The sequence below is a fragment of the Scomber scombrus genome, chromosome 18 (genome assembly GCF_963691925.1).
Source record: "Scomber scombrus chromosome 18, fScoSco1.1, whole genome shotgun sequence".
Taxonomy (NCBI): Eukaryota; Metazoa; Chordata; class Actinopteri; order Scombriformes; family Scombridae; genus Scomber; species Scomber scombrus.
In genome coordinates this window covers 17,519,238-17,533,844 of record NC_084987.1, presented here as the reverse complement: position 1 = coordinate 17,533,844, position 14,607 = coordinate 17,519,238, and the positions used below count along the sequence as shown (strand labels likewise).

Here is a 14,607-nt window from a genome sequence, read left to right as displayed (position 1 = left end):
ACATCACTGAATAAGTGATTTAGCACACAGCTGTGGCTTTTATAGGTGACAGAAGGATCATGGAGCCTTTTTGGTGTGTTAGATTATGTATGATGAGTGTTTCCTTGTGATGAGTTTGATTAGTTAATGACTGTAATGAGTTCCTCTAGTTTATGTCTGGGGAGTGTTAGTCATCGTAGCTGCTTGACCGATGATGCTTGACAGAAGTGTTTTGCATTTAACCGTGGGATAGTTCAACTGGAGCAGGCTGTGTTATTTACTTGTTGGTTTGAACTCTGACATTAAAATCTATTGCAAGTGATGTGCAAGTGATTAGATGTTGTTATACACATTATTATAAATAACTCATATATAAAAGTTTAACCAGGTTCCAACCAGGTGACAAAGAATAACAAAAATGTACGCCTTTAGAATTATTTGAAAGATGCTTAAATCATACCAACTATAAGAGATAATACAATATTTATTTATTTCTTAATAATAACAATAATGTTTCCAGATGTGATATCTTATCCAATATGGAAGGATAAAAATTGATACTGATAAATATACCGATGTTCAGTCACTAATACCAAGTCTGTGGAGACTCTCATTCTCTCCTGCAGATTCTCATTTACATGCTGTGGTATGAAGTGGATCAGACAACCTGCAGGAAAAGGACCAGATTGGATAGGGGTCGGCTACTCTGATGCCAGTAGGAACACTTATGCTAGAAGTTTGAGGACTCTGCAGTGTATTACTGTGCTACACACATATACACACACTGTTTATTACTGTAAGGAGCAGTAGTAAGGCTTTACAAAAACCCTCAGTGTTGTGTCTGTAACAAAGACCTACAGGGAGCAGTAGGAGACTGTAGAACAGAAGGCAGTAAGAAGACTGATATTGCTCCTAAAAGTGCACAGACATGCAGATGAACAACACAATGTAACCACTAGATGATGTTGCTGTTTCTTAGACTTCTTACCAGGGACGGATTAAGGGGTTGTCAACATCTGGATCAAAGCCCAGAGTAACCAGAGCCAGGGACAATTATTTACATACACAGAATTTAATTTGATTGAATTGTATGACTACTGCAAACATTAGTAGTGGTACTAGTCATTTAATTTAGTCTTTATCAACAATTTTCTAAAATCTATGCACATATAAATTATAAATAACACTATGGAATTAAAGCCACAAGCGGCGATGGCGGGCCCTCGCTCACCCATGCCACCGCGGGGCCTGAGGCATGGCGGGGCTGTGGCGTGAAGCAGAAAGTGAGAAAAAAACTGGAAGTGCAAAAATGCAATGTTTCGTTCATTCCAGTAGGGGGCAGTCACAGGTAGTTACACATATGGTCTGGTGTGGTCTGGTGTGTTCAGGGCGGCCACTCATCAGTCATGTGAAGTTTGGAGTGAATTGGACAAAGCATGAAGGAGTTATGAGAGGTTGATGGTTCATCCACCAGGGGGCAGTAGAGTGTAACAAAACACAAGCGGTTGCGTTCAGGGTGGGACAGAGATTACACATGTGAAGTTTTGTGGAAATCGCACAATGATGATGTAAAATATGGCACTTCCTGTCTCCACTAGGGGGCGACACGAGTGAGATCGCCTATGAGCGAATGGAGACGTTGAGGTCGGCACCCTGGACCTGTGTACCAATTTTCATGATGATACGAGTTCAATAAAGCCATCAAAAAGCCAAACGTATTTTCATGGTGAGGAATTGATGGTCGCCGCGTCGCCACAAGGACGCCATTACTAGTAGCTTCACAGTCTTCATAATGTAGCTTCACCAACTGGTTCTGAATGAAGTTGATGGGGCAAAGTATGTAATTTTAATGAATCTTAGTTAACTTCCTGTTACCACCGGGGGCGCTATGAGTTACGTGGGAAGTTAATATATCGGGACGTTCAGGGCGGAGCCATCATCATGTCCAGCAAGTTTGAAGCTGACTGGATGAAGTATGTGGGCGTGAGAGCCACTCGTATGTACATGGCGAGCACGCTTAAGTTAGTTGAGCCCTGGCAGACACGCCCTTTGACCTACGGATGCGCAGAGCACAACTTAAGCTCAGCTAGGTCTGGAGATGTTGCGTACCTAATTTGAACTTGATCGGGCGAACGCTGTGGGAGGAGTTAATTTTAGGTGGGAAAAATCAAAACCAAAATGGCCGACTTCCTGTTGGGTTGAGGTCATGAGGTCAAGAGGATTTTTTGCATATGTGGGTATAATACATATGTGTACCGAATTTTGTGAGCATAGGACAAAGTTAGCAAAATTCCCTATGGGCATTTTTGGACTTTGTAGGGTGCGCTATTCCGCCATTCTGCGTCGATGTGCGACCACCCAAAAATATCGAATTTCGGATGAGGCCGGACGTCCGTGCAAAAGTATAAGCATTTTCGCATTTGGGAAAGGGGCGAAATTGGGGCACGAAATGTCGGAAGAATAATAATAATAATAATAATAATAATAATAATAATAATAATAATAATAATAATAATAATAATAATAATAATAATAATAATAATAATAAACATTACAATTTCAATAGGGCTTTCGCCAGGCGACTTGCAGTCGCCGCTCGGGCCCTAATAATAATAATAATAATAATAATAATAAACATTACAATTTCAATAGGGCTTCCGCCAGGCGACTTGCAGTCGCCGCTCGGGCCCTAATAATAATAATAAACATTACAATTTCAATAGGGCTTTCGCCAGGCGACTTGCAGTCGTCGCTCGGGCCCTAATTAGATTAAAAGAAAAACAAAAAATGATTGTTGACATGCATTAATGTTATATATATAATATTTAGAGGAAAAAAAACTCAAATATTCTGCGACATTATAAAGTCACAAATCTGCGAGAAAAAAAACTCATATATTCTCAAACATTATAAAATCACAAACTTGCAAGAAAAAAAGGTGTTTCATTCTGCCAAACAATCCCAATTCACTTTGTGAAACTGGAGAGAAGTCGCTTGTCATGCATAATGCCTGCTGTGAAAGAACTGATCAAATTGTACTTTTCAGTTGGGTTTAGCAATAAGGAGATACTTGTGTAACCTAGCATTATAGACTCCCATGCTTAGGTTAGAAAATAAAAACATGCTTGAACAGGACGGCCACACATTTATTACTCTTCACTATTCTGATCACACGTCAATCGCTGCGTATCCATGCACACTCACTTCTGCTCTTCTCCTTCAAATTTATGTGAAATAAACTCGGATATTCTCTGAAATTGTATGTTTTTTTTCTACGAAACATGCCCAGTTTCTTACAATGTCTTTTCAAAGTCCAGATGCTTAGGATGATCTGGTGATTCTGGGCTACCAGTTGTTTTCTCCTTGTGAGGAGGAGTCAATGCAAAACTTTGATGTCTTCCAGCTCTACTTATCTGACTGCAGAGAGGATGACAGAGAACAGTGGACACACAGTTTAACATGATGGACTATAGGACAGGACTGCTGCTTCTAACTATCTGCTGGACAGGTGAAGATTTTCAATGATCCTGAGTTGAAGCTGCCTTAAAAAAGTTAACATCTTAAAGTAATTGAATATTTTGTTGTTTGTCTTAACAGGTGTTGATGGTCAGACTCTCACAGAATCTGAACCAGCAATTAAAAAGCCTGGAGAATCCCACAAACTGACCTGTACAACCTCTGGATTCACATTCAGTAGTTCCTGGGTGAATTGGATCAGACAGGCTCCTGGAAAAGGACTGGAGTGGATTGCAACTATCAGTAATAGTGGTGGTAGCAGCCAATACTACTCTCAGTCAGTTCAAGGCCGGTTCACCATCTCCAGAGATGACAGCAGACAGCAGCTGTATCTGCAGATGAACAGTCTGAAGACTGAAGATTCTGCTGTTTATTATTGTGCTCGAGACTCACAGTGACTGGAGTTGGTTGAGCAGCTGTACAAAATCCTACAGTAAACATCAGACCCCCATTCATTTACATTTTTCATTAACAATGTCAATAAAATGATGTAATTCCTATGTGAGCAGCTCTCTAGAGGTTTATCTTCATGTCTGTGGCTTCAAACATCATCAACACTGAAACCATCAAAACATTTTATGGAAAACTCCAAACCTTCACGCAGGAAACTCAAACTGTTACATGATTTTTTTGTCACTTCACTTTTTGATGGCAAATGATGAATTTAACTTTTCAGGCAAAATAAATAAATACAGAATTTTTCAAAATAAATATAATTTTCACCATGTCAGAGTATTTAAAATTTACATGGAATCACCAAAGATCCAAAATTAATCCAAACTTACACAAATCTAACTAATTTAATATGGTATCTTTGAAACATGCAGTATCAGTAAAAAATCTGTTCATCTATATTAATACGTGAATAGATGATAAATTATTTAAAATGTCATTTTAAGTAAAATCATAGCACCATTTTAAGTTCACTAAATTAATCATATATTATACTCAAGTATGTAAATTAAGAGGAAAGACTGAACTCTTCACCTCATGGTGATACATAGAAGTACTACAAAATAGATCATTGTTTATTCAACAACATGCAAATAAATGTGATTCATAAGGAAGTGAAGTGTGTGTGTCAGTGAGAGGACAGAAGAGCTCACATCAGTTCAGCTTCAACATCAACCATGTTCTCTGTAGCTCTGATGCTGCTGCTGGCAGCTGGATCCTGTGAGGAGCTTTCAGTGGATTCACACTAATAAACACATTAGAAACACTGAATATTCACATGAATGATGGAGATAATGTTGATTTGTGTTTCCACAGGTGTGTACAGTATTGATCTCATCCAGCCAGACTCAATGGTTGTGCAGCCTGGACAGTCTTTGACCATCACCTGTCAGGTCTCTGGTTATTCTCTGACTGATAACAGCTATGCAACAGGTTGGATCAGACAGCGTGAAGGAAAACCAATGGACTGGATTTTTCATCAGTGGGGAGGAGGTGACTTTTACCAAAAAGATGGTCTGAAGAACAAGTTCAGCTACAGCAGAGACACTTCTGCTAGAACAGTGACTATTAAAGGACAGAATCTGCAGCCTGAGGACACAGCTGTGTATTACTGTGTCCGCTACCGCACAGTGACACAAACCACTGTTGGAATCTGAGCTATCTTTACTTGCTAAATCTTACTTTATGTGTGAGCTCAGTCCGCATGTTCGTTTAATGAAGAAATAGGAGAAGTTATTCGGTCTCAACACGCTATTTTATTTAGCAGTAAATGAATGAAGCATACAGAGCTCTGGGTCATCTCTTCCTTTCCCTGACAAAGCAACAGAGTGTTGGTCAGTTCACGAAGTCTGACTCCTATCCTTCTCCCTAACCCAGTCTTATATACAATACAGAATGTTTATGGAATGTGTAAGGCGTCGTATCATCATCCTGTGGGGTTTTCTTAAGGGTTAGTTCTGCATTGTCTAACAAAGGTTAAAAGTTAGCCATAAAAGCCAGGTCATAAAAAAACAGGCCAGATGTTATCTTTTCAGACTGACCATTTGTTACCAGTTGATCATAGATGAAAGCTCAGGGCTATGCTAATTCAGACTGAATGTCTGATCCTGATCCCTGTTAATCATAAACCTTTCAAGTCAAGTCAAGTCAAGTCAAACTTTATTTATAAAGCACATTTAAAAACAACCTCAGTTGAACCAAAGTGCTGTACAGTTATTAAAATACAATATAATCAGACACAAATATAATAATAAATAAAACAGTAAAGGAATAATAAGAGCTCAATTTAAAAAAGAGTAAAAGTAAAGATAAAAATACAATAAAATAAAATAAGAGCCAAGGATTCTCGCCTAGCTGTGGCTGAACGCCAAGGAGAAAAGATGGGTTTTCAGCAGTGTTTTAAAGTGCTCAATAGACTGTGCAGCTCTGACCTGGATAGGTAGGCTGTTCCACAGCTTTGGGGCCGCCACTGAGAAGGCTCTGTCCCCACGGGTATAAAGTCTGGACCGAGGTACTGCCAGGAGCAGCTGGTTTGCCGACCTAAGTGCTCTGGACGTACTGTGAGGCTGCACAAGCTCTGCTAAATAAGATGGTGCCAGACCATTTAAACACTTAAAAACAATTAATAAAACCTTGAACTGGATCCTAAAATTAACAGGCAACCAGTGCAATGATGCAAGGACGGGACTGATATGATCACGCCGTTTCTTTCCAGTCAGCAGGCGGGCAGCTGCATTCTGGACAACCTGTAACCGGCGCAGTGCTGACTGGTCGAGACCAACAAGTAAAGAGTTACAGTAGTCTAGGCGTGATGTAATAAAGGTGTGGATAACTTTCTCAAGATCCTTTCTAGGGAGATAAGCCTTTACTTTAGCTACTAGTCTTAGCTGGAAGAAGCTCGTTTTAACAATAGAGCTTATCTGTTTATCGAACCTAAAGTCACTGTCCAAGATAACACCAAGGTTCCTTGCAAAAGGGTGACAGGGGTTTCAATCACACCCCTGTGTAAACTGCCTCCCCTACTTTTCCCCTGTCTCTTGGGTGCATTCCTCTCATATGACACACATAATGCTTTCAAACTATCATACATTGTACCACATTATCAAATGAAACAAACAATAAAGTAATAAATCCCATTATCTGATATTTTAGCATTTGCCAATTCATAGCATATATCTATACCACCAACAGACCTGCACAAATACCCAGCAACCCGAAAGACTCAAACACAAACATGCTGTATAAATGAATATATATTCAGTGGAGTGTATGAGGACAGTAACTCTGTGACAGAGAAGTTGTTTGGTGTTTAAATGTGTTGGACTTAAAGCCTCTATCAGTACAGAAGAGACTTGGGAAGATTTTTTAGAATACAAAGAAGATAAGTTTAAACATTTTTATTAGTGTTTTATGATGCTTAGATATGATGTTCATTTTCTGTTTCACACAAAGGTAAGATAAAATAAACAGCATCCACATTCATCAAAAAAAACATAAAGAGTCTAAAACAATAATATTTGTAGTGTTGTCATCTATTCTATCGATATTTAATATCATTTTTCCAGAAGAAAAACATTTGATCCTCAAATCAAGTAATAATGAAATTAATACATTTTATGATTGTGTTTCAGTCACATTTACAGATCAGAGCATTTAACATTTAAAAGATTCAATATTCAAAGGTTTTATTTGTCACAAGCTCAGAAAACATGTGCAGTGAAATGAAGGTTGGTAAACTCCTGAGGCTGTGCTAAAACTCATAATGTGCAATAAATAATGCAAATCAGAAGAAGAGGAATATATAGCAAAGGAAAATATAGTGCATAAAAAATAATAAAAATTAAAATACGTTAATGTACAGAGAGGTCCAAAGGATTAACAGAGGACTATTTGTAAAATGAAGCCAATAAAGTGCAAGGACAGCTTTTCAAGCTTTTCTTCCTAAAACTTTGGTTCTTTTTCTTTTTCTTTCAATATTTTCACTGTTCCAAGAAGTCAAGAATCATTTGAATTGTTTCTATTATTATTTTACTGTATGTGTTCATATGCTGTTCTTATGAGTGGAGTGGTGTAAAGCAGAGCTGTGATACTTAAGCATTTCCTTTTTAAACATATAGAGGGAGGTCTATGCAAACTTTTCATCCCTTATAAACACACCACCAGGAATTCTCAAGTCATTTGTGACAGAACAACTGGGACACATTTTAATCCTTGCAAACTCTCAGATAAAAAAACACTGAACTATATTTGTTTTACAGAATGGAAAATATGATCTGGAGTTTATTCTCAATGCTTTGTATTCAAGGTTAGAGAATCATTTATACTTTTACACATAGAAAACTGTTTTTCTAAAAGAAAAAAAGGATAAAAAGACCTGTGATTGTGAAGTTTGATGGATATTAATGTTAATTTCTTTGCTTACAGGAGTTTGGAGTGAGATCAAACTGGAGCAGTCTCCCTCTGAGGTGAAAAGACCTGGAGAGACAGTGAAGATGTCATGTATCATATCTGGTTATAGCCTGACAAGCTACAATATTCACTGGATAAGACAGAAGCCAGGCAATGCTCTGGAGTGGATTGGGATGATGAGCACAGGTGGAAACTCTGCTAGTTACGCCAGCTCCTTTCAAAGTCGATTCATCATAACTGAAACTGGGTCCAGCAGCAATCAGTACCTCGAGATCAAGAGTCTGACAGAAGAAGATTCTGCTGTTTACTTCTGTGCTCGATAAAGCACAGTGACTGAAGACAGTGAAGCAGCTGCACAAAAACCTTCACAGACAACAAGCAGCTACATATGACAACAGTTCTGATGAACTGCATGTGACAAAAGCACTTTGATAATATCCACATTATATTTTTATGCTCTTTCTGATCTCAGATCATTCACAGAAATAGGATGAGTTATTTAAACTGTCAAATAATAATTTAAATAGCAAATGTCAAACTGACAAGTTGAAAAACATTTGATCAGTGATTGAGCTTCATGGATCACAGGTGTTCTCTGATGGATGGTATTACGTAGACAGAGTACAATAGAGGAGTTTTCAAATTTCAGTATTTTGGTGATTAAAACATGAATATATTGATGTTATTTTATGCACCTGTCTGCTGCCCATTATCCTCACAGAGAGAAACCTTGATGACAAAATACATATATTTTTTACGTTATTGTTTCATATTTGAAATACGACTAATATTTTTTAATATTATCTAAAGAAATGTTGTAGTGACAATACTCATAGACATTTTACCCATATGAAACTAAAACATGTCAGATAAACGTCTTTCAGGATTTACGCCTGAACATTATTTCCCAGTTTTCTTCACTTATATTCCTACTGTGGTTTTCTTTCCAGCTGACATCCTGAATGTATGAGCACTTTGTGAGAAAATCAAAACAAAACAAAACAAAACAAAATTTTTTCAAGAGGTAATGTTCCTTTAAAACTAAATTATAATAAATATATAAACTTTATATAAAAAGAAGTATTGCAATTTTCCAATACAGCCGTTTCATCCCTGTGAGGAGGAGTCAATGCAAAACTTTGATGTGTTCCAGCTCTACTTATCTGACTGCAGAGAGGATGACAGAGAACAGTGGAAACACAGTTTAACATGATGGACTATAGGACAGGACTGCTGCTTCTAACTATCTGCTGGACAGGTGAAGATTTTCACTGATATTTATCTGCCATATTTTCATTTATATCACCAACTTGATGCATGTTTGCCTTTTTTTTGTATTAACAGGTGTTGATGGTCAGACTCTGAAAGAATCTGAATCAGCTGTTAAGAAGCCTGGAGAATTCCACAAACTGACCTGTACAACCTCTGGATTCACATTCGGCAGCTATGACATGAACTGGGTCAGACAGGCTCCTGGAAAAGGACTGGAGTGGATTGCTTATATCAATACTGGTGGTGGTAGCAGCAAACACTACTCTCAGTCAGTTCAAGGCCGGTTCATCATCTCCAGAGACGACAGCAGACAGCAGCTGTATCTGCAGATGAACAGTCTGAAGACTGAAGATTCTGCTGTTTATTATTGTGCTCGACACTCACAGTGACTGGAGTTGGTTGAGCAGCTGTACAAAATCCTGCAGTAAACATCAGACCCCCATTAACTAGCATGATAAATGTTCGATTAAAAACTCCATTACAATGATGTAATTCTTTCATGCCCAAACATGTTTTTATGAAACCTGTTATTTTGAATTGTGTTTTTAAAGTTCATTTCCAGAGAGAAGATCATTTTAACAATAATCATTAATGATTGTATTACTCATATCACCGAAAACAACTTTTTAAATAAAAATAAAAAAATGTATTTCAGTATGTGAGCAGCTCTCTAGAGGTTTATCTTCATGTCTGTGGCTTCAAACATCATCAACACTGAAACCATTAAAATATTTTATATAAAACTCCAAATCTTCACACAGCTGCAGAAACATCAAACTGTTTCCCTTTTTGTTGGCAAATGATTAATTTAAACTCTACATATTTTAACAAATATAATTTATTACCCATGGCGAAAATTTACTATTAATATTATTATGTGGTCACAAAAATATATTTACAATAATTGCAGGTGTGCAATAATTAAAATACTTAATTTTAAAAGTGTTACATGTGAATAATGCAATAAAAATATTGAATGTAAAGCATAGGTGATTTCTATAATATAAATGATCAGACTCTTTTATCAGTCTCCACTTAGACCAACATTAATGCTTCATGTGTTTGATTCTATGCAAACTCAGTGATCCTCCTTGTTTCTCAGCTATAAAGACTTCACATCAGACTGACAGTGGAGATCACAGCACATCAGCTTCAACATCAACCATGTTCTCTGTAGCTCTGCTGCTGCTGTTGGCAGCTGGATCCTTTGAGTCTCTCTGGATTTGTCATAGTCACAAATTATTCTTTTAGTTTGATAATTTTTCACCTAACATTTTCTTCTTTTAACAGGTGTGAAGTGTGAACAGTTGAAACAGCCAGCTTCAGTGACTGTGCAGCCAGGTCAACGTCTGACCATCACCTGTCAGGTCTCTTATTCTGTTAGCACCTACGCTACAGCTTGGATCAGACAGCCTGCAGGGAAAGGACTGGAGTGGATTGGAGGTGCATTTGTTGGACACAGCACAATCTACAAAGATTCACTAAAGAACAAGTTCAGTATCGACTTAGACTCTTCCAGCAAAACACTGACTCTAAATGGACAGAATATGCAGGCTGTGTTTTGTTGATTGTCTTAACAGGTGTTGATGGTCAGACTCTGACAGAATCTGAACCAGCAGTTAAAAAGCCTGGAGAATCCCACAAACTGACCTGTACAACCTCTGGATTCACATTCAGCAGCTACTGGATGCACTGGATCAGACAGGCTCCTGGAAAAGGACTGGAGTGGATTGCTTTTATCACTACTGGTGGTGGTAGCAGCAAATTCTACTCTCAGTCAGTTCAAGGCCGGTTCACCATCTCCAGAGACAACAGCAGAGAGCAGCTGTATCTGCAGATGAACAGTCTGAAGACTGAAGATTCTGCTGTTTATTATTGTGCTCGAGACTCACAGTGACTGGAGTTGGTTGAGCAGCTGTACCAAATCCTACAGTACTTACTGGGCTGATATCAGCCATCAACTATCTCATATGATTAATGTCCTAATTTCAAGTCGTTCAAAAATATGATTCTTTCAAGCCGAATGATTATTTACTATTTTTTAGAACCAGAGATATTTTTCTTTGCTTTTAAGAGAATATTGTTCATTTTACTTACTTCAGAATGTCTTTCTTTGTCTTTCAACATTTATTTCTCTCTCTTATCTTTACATTCCCTTTTAACAACAATTTACAGATATGAAATGAATCACAACAGAAATGAAAAAAAAATCAGAAAGTTTTCAAAAACAAGATGAAAAGAGATGACATACATTTTCCCGAAGTGGCTTAAAAATTATTTTTATTACAGTTGTTTTAAAAAATGGTGAAATTTAAATATAAGACAATATAAATGTTCTTTATTAGAATGCACAATTTACATATAAAGTCGTTGATCATTTCTGTCTACTTCTGTCTGGATTTGAGAAGAAAAGTTGATCTGTTCATCTTCTAGATCATATTTTTAATATACATAAATGAGTGGATTCACACTAATAACCACATTAGAAACACTGAATAGTCAGATGAATGATGGATATAATGTTGATTTCTGTTTCTACAAGTACAGATAAAACCTACACAAACATTATATCACATTTGATTTGTAGTTGTATCTTCAGTTCACAGCTCATGTAAGAAAAGTCTAAAAATCACCTTGTAAATTTCAATCAGAGAGTAATATTTATCAAAATGTCCTGTACGGTATTTTAATGTGTTATGGTAATACAGATGTGAGTACAAACAATTTCTAGTTTCTATTAGAAAAACTCTGACATCAGTTTAGAGTTACATAATGTCAAATAAGCACAATGTTGCTGTTTTAATTTTTCAAATAAAACAAAAGACAAAATTCTAAAGAATATTGAACATCTGAAGAGAGAAGTCAGACTCGGAACAAAAATGTTACTAATATTGCATGAATCAATTATTTTGAATACAATCACAGCTTTCATATTATAAATCTACATTATTTAGTTTCAACACACAGTAGGCAGAAATGAGAGCATCATACAAGTTGCTTCCTCCCTGTGAGGAGGAGTCAATGCAAAACTTTGATGTCTTCCAGCTCTACTTATCTGACTGCAGAGAGGAAAAGTAATGTCAACGCCTCTAAACATGTACACATGTATTTTAGGGTTAGATGTACCTTTAAAAAAAAAAAAGGTTATTAATGTTACCATGAATTATTTAGTACAGTAGGTGTGAAATGACAAACATAATGTAATTTGATTGTTCTGTCCTTGATGCATGTGCTGTGCATGTATTGTCAGGCAGCTAAACGCCTCACTCACATCAAGAGTCTGGATACAGTTTACCAGGTTTACTGACAGAAGTAAAGGGTGAAACTAAAAAGGAAAACAGAGCAGTGAATTATCTGCCTGGGACTGATAAAGACACAACAGGGATAATATCTCCTGGTTAAATGTTGTAGCAGTTATATTTTGGACATGAATCAATAGATTAAAGTTGGTAGCTATTTTACAAACTGTAATGAGACTGGGTTGCACAGGCGCACTGATCCGTTGTGTTACTGCATGTTTGTTTAAATTTGTATTATATCGTACGAAAAGTAGCGCACAACTTTTTATACGATTTTAGTTTATTGTTGTTGTATCAGAATATTGCACTTCACCTGTGATGCTGAAAGTGGGTACATTTATCAAATGGACATTTATCAAAATGGACTATGAGTATGAACTGTGGTGTGCTTGTTATACATAATGAAAACTTGCCCCAACAGACATTACTGACATTTCAAAACATATCATCTTTACAGAGTCACTTCCCCTCTCTCTGCACCTCTGGGAACACACCTGCAGCTGTGAAACTGTGCAGAAACTGTGAGAGCTGCAAAAAAACTTAATTAAAATGAGAGACATGTATTTGCATGTCAGTATGTATCAAGGCATGAAGTGGCTTCAGAAAGATAAAACATTAATTAAAAAATTCATCTTATGGGCATATCAAACCATTTCATGAACATTATTTTAGATATAAGACATACAGGTTACAGAATAATATCAGCAGTAACAGTAGCTGAGTTGATTTGTCTGTAATGTTGAAGTTGATCAGGTTGTGTCCACAATCACTCTTATACAGTATTTATTTTGGACCATGTTATTAATATTTATGATCCCTCAAAACTGTGTATAATGGAAACAATGCCCATAGTTATGGACAGACATCACTGAATAAGTGATTTGGGACACAGCTGTGGCTTTTATAGGTGACAGAAGGATCATGGAGCCTTTTTGGTGTGTTAGATTATGTATGATGAGTGTTTCCTTGTGATGAGTTTGATTAGTTAATGACTGTAATGAGTTCCTCTAGTTTATGTCTGGGGAGTGTTAGTCATTGTAGCTGCTTGACCGATGATGCTTGACAGAAATGTTTTGCATTTGACCATGAGATAGTTCAACTGGAGCAGGCTGTGTCATTTACTTGTTGGTTTGAACTCTGACACGTTTTCTTCTGCTGATTAGCTTCCAGTGATTAAAAAAAATAAAAAAATTAATTTGGTCAAAGGAAGTCAGAAAATAAAATACTGAGCTCCTGTAGAAGGTACTGTTGTTAAGATTGTATCTTCATAAATGTGTACTATATGACCGATATGTTGTAAAGTCATAATTAAACAACAATTTTATAATGAAATTACAATTGGCAAATTGAAATTTACATTGAAAAGTTTACTTTAAATTCATGACCAAAATTATTGAAAGATAACAACTATAAAAGATAATGCAATATTTATTTTTCTCTTCATAATAAGAATAATGTTTCCAGATGTGATATCTTATCCAATATGGAAGGATAAAAACTGATGCAGATAAATATACTGATGATCAGTCACTAATACCAAGTCTGTGGAGACTCTCATTCTCTCCTGCAGATTCTCATTTACATGCTGTGGTATGAAGTGGATCAGACAACCTGCAGGAAAAGGATCAGAGTGGATAGGGGTCGGCTTCTCTGATGCCAGTAGGAACACTTATGCTAGAAGTTTGAGGACTCTGCAGTGTATGACTGTGCTAGACACATATACACACACTGTTTATTACTCTAAGGAGCAGTAGTAAGGCTTTACAAAAACCCTCAGTGTTGTGTCTGTAACAAAGACCTAAAGGGGGCAGTAGGAGACTGTAGAACAGAAGGCAGTAAGAAGACTGATATTGCTCCTAAAAGTGCACAGACATGCAGATGAACACACAATGTAACCACTAGATGATGTTGCTGTTTCTTAGACTTCTTACCAGGGATGGATTGAGGGTTTGTCAACATCTGGATCAAAGCCCAAAGTAACCAGAGCCAGGGACAATTATTTACATACACAGAATTTAATTTGAGGTCCAAAGGATTAACAGAGGACAATTTGTAAGATGAAGTCAATGCTTTTCTGCCTGAAATGTTGTTGTTTTTTCCTTTCAATATTCTCACTGCTCCAAGAAGTCAATACTCATTTGAATTGTTTCTATTATTATTTTTACTGTATGTGTTCATA

General features: G+C 36.9%; 1 long non-coding RNA gene and 5 gene segments (V, D, J or C); 5 read left to right on the top strand and 1 right to left on the bottom strand.

Annotated features, from left to right (window-relative positions):
* Positions 1-3,438: 3,438 nt before the first annotated feature.
* LOC134000002 (Ig heavy chain V region 914-like) lies at positions 3,439-4,360 on the top strand. The segment is given in 4 exon segments: positions 3,439-3,487; positions 3,577-3,882; positions 4,145-4,171; positions 4,323-4,360. Coding segments are annotated over 4 exon segments (420 nt in total).
* Positions 4,361-4,612: 252 nt separating this feature from the next.
* LOC134000001 (Ig heavy chain V region 914-like) lies at positions 4,613-5,105 on the top strand. The segment is given in 2 exon segments: positions 4,613-4,668; positions 4,765-5,105. Coding segments are annotated over 2 exon segments (384 nt in total).
* Positions 5,106-5,181: 76 nt separating this feature from the next.
* Positions 5,182-5,584, bottom strand: LOC133999441 (uncharacterized). The gene is made up of 2 exons (XR_009927379.1): positions 5,490-5,584; positions 5,182-5,260 (listed from the first exon to the last, which is right to left on the bottom strand). It is a non-coding gene; the product is annotated as an uncharacterized LOC133999441 (long non-coding RNA).
* Positions 5,585-7,737: 2,153 nt separating this feature from the next.
* On the top strand, positions 7,738-8,180 carry LOC134000000 (immunoglobulin heavy variable 1-46-like). The segment is given in 2 exon segments: positions 7,738-7,753; positions 7,873-8,180. Coding segments are annotated over 2 exon segments (324 nt in total).
* Positions 8,181-9,066: 886 nt separating this feature from the next.
* LOC133999999 (Ig heavy chain V region 914-like) lies at positions 9,067-9,518 on the top strand. The segment is given in 2 exon segments: positions 9,067-9,115; positions 9,202-9,518. Coding segments are annotated over 2 exon segments (366 nt in total).
* Positions 9,519-10,293: 775 nt separating this feature from the next.
* LOC133999998 (immunoglobulin heavy variable 3-30-3-like) lies at positions 10,294-12,830 on the top strand. The segment is given in 4 exon segments: positions 10,294-10,360; positions 10,420-10,572; positions 10,674-11,015; positions 12,781-12,830. Coding segments are annotated over 4 exon segments (612 nt in total).
* The last annotated feature ends 1,777 nt before the right edge of the window (positions 12,831-14,607 follow it).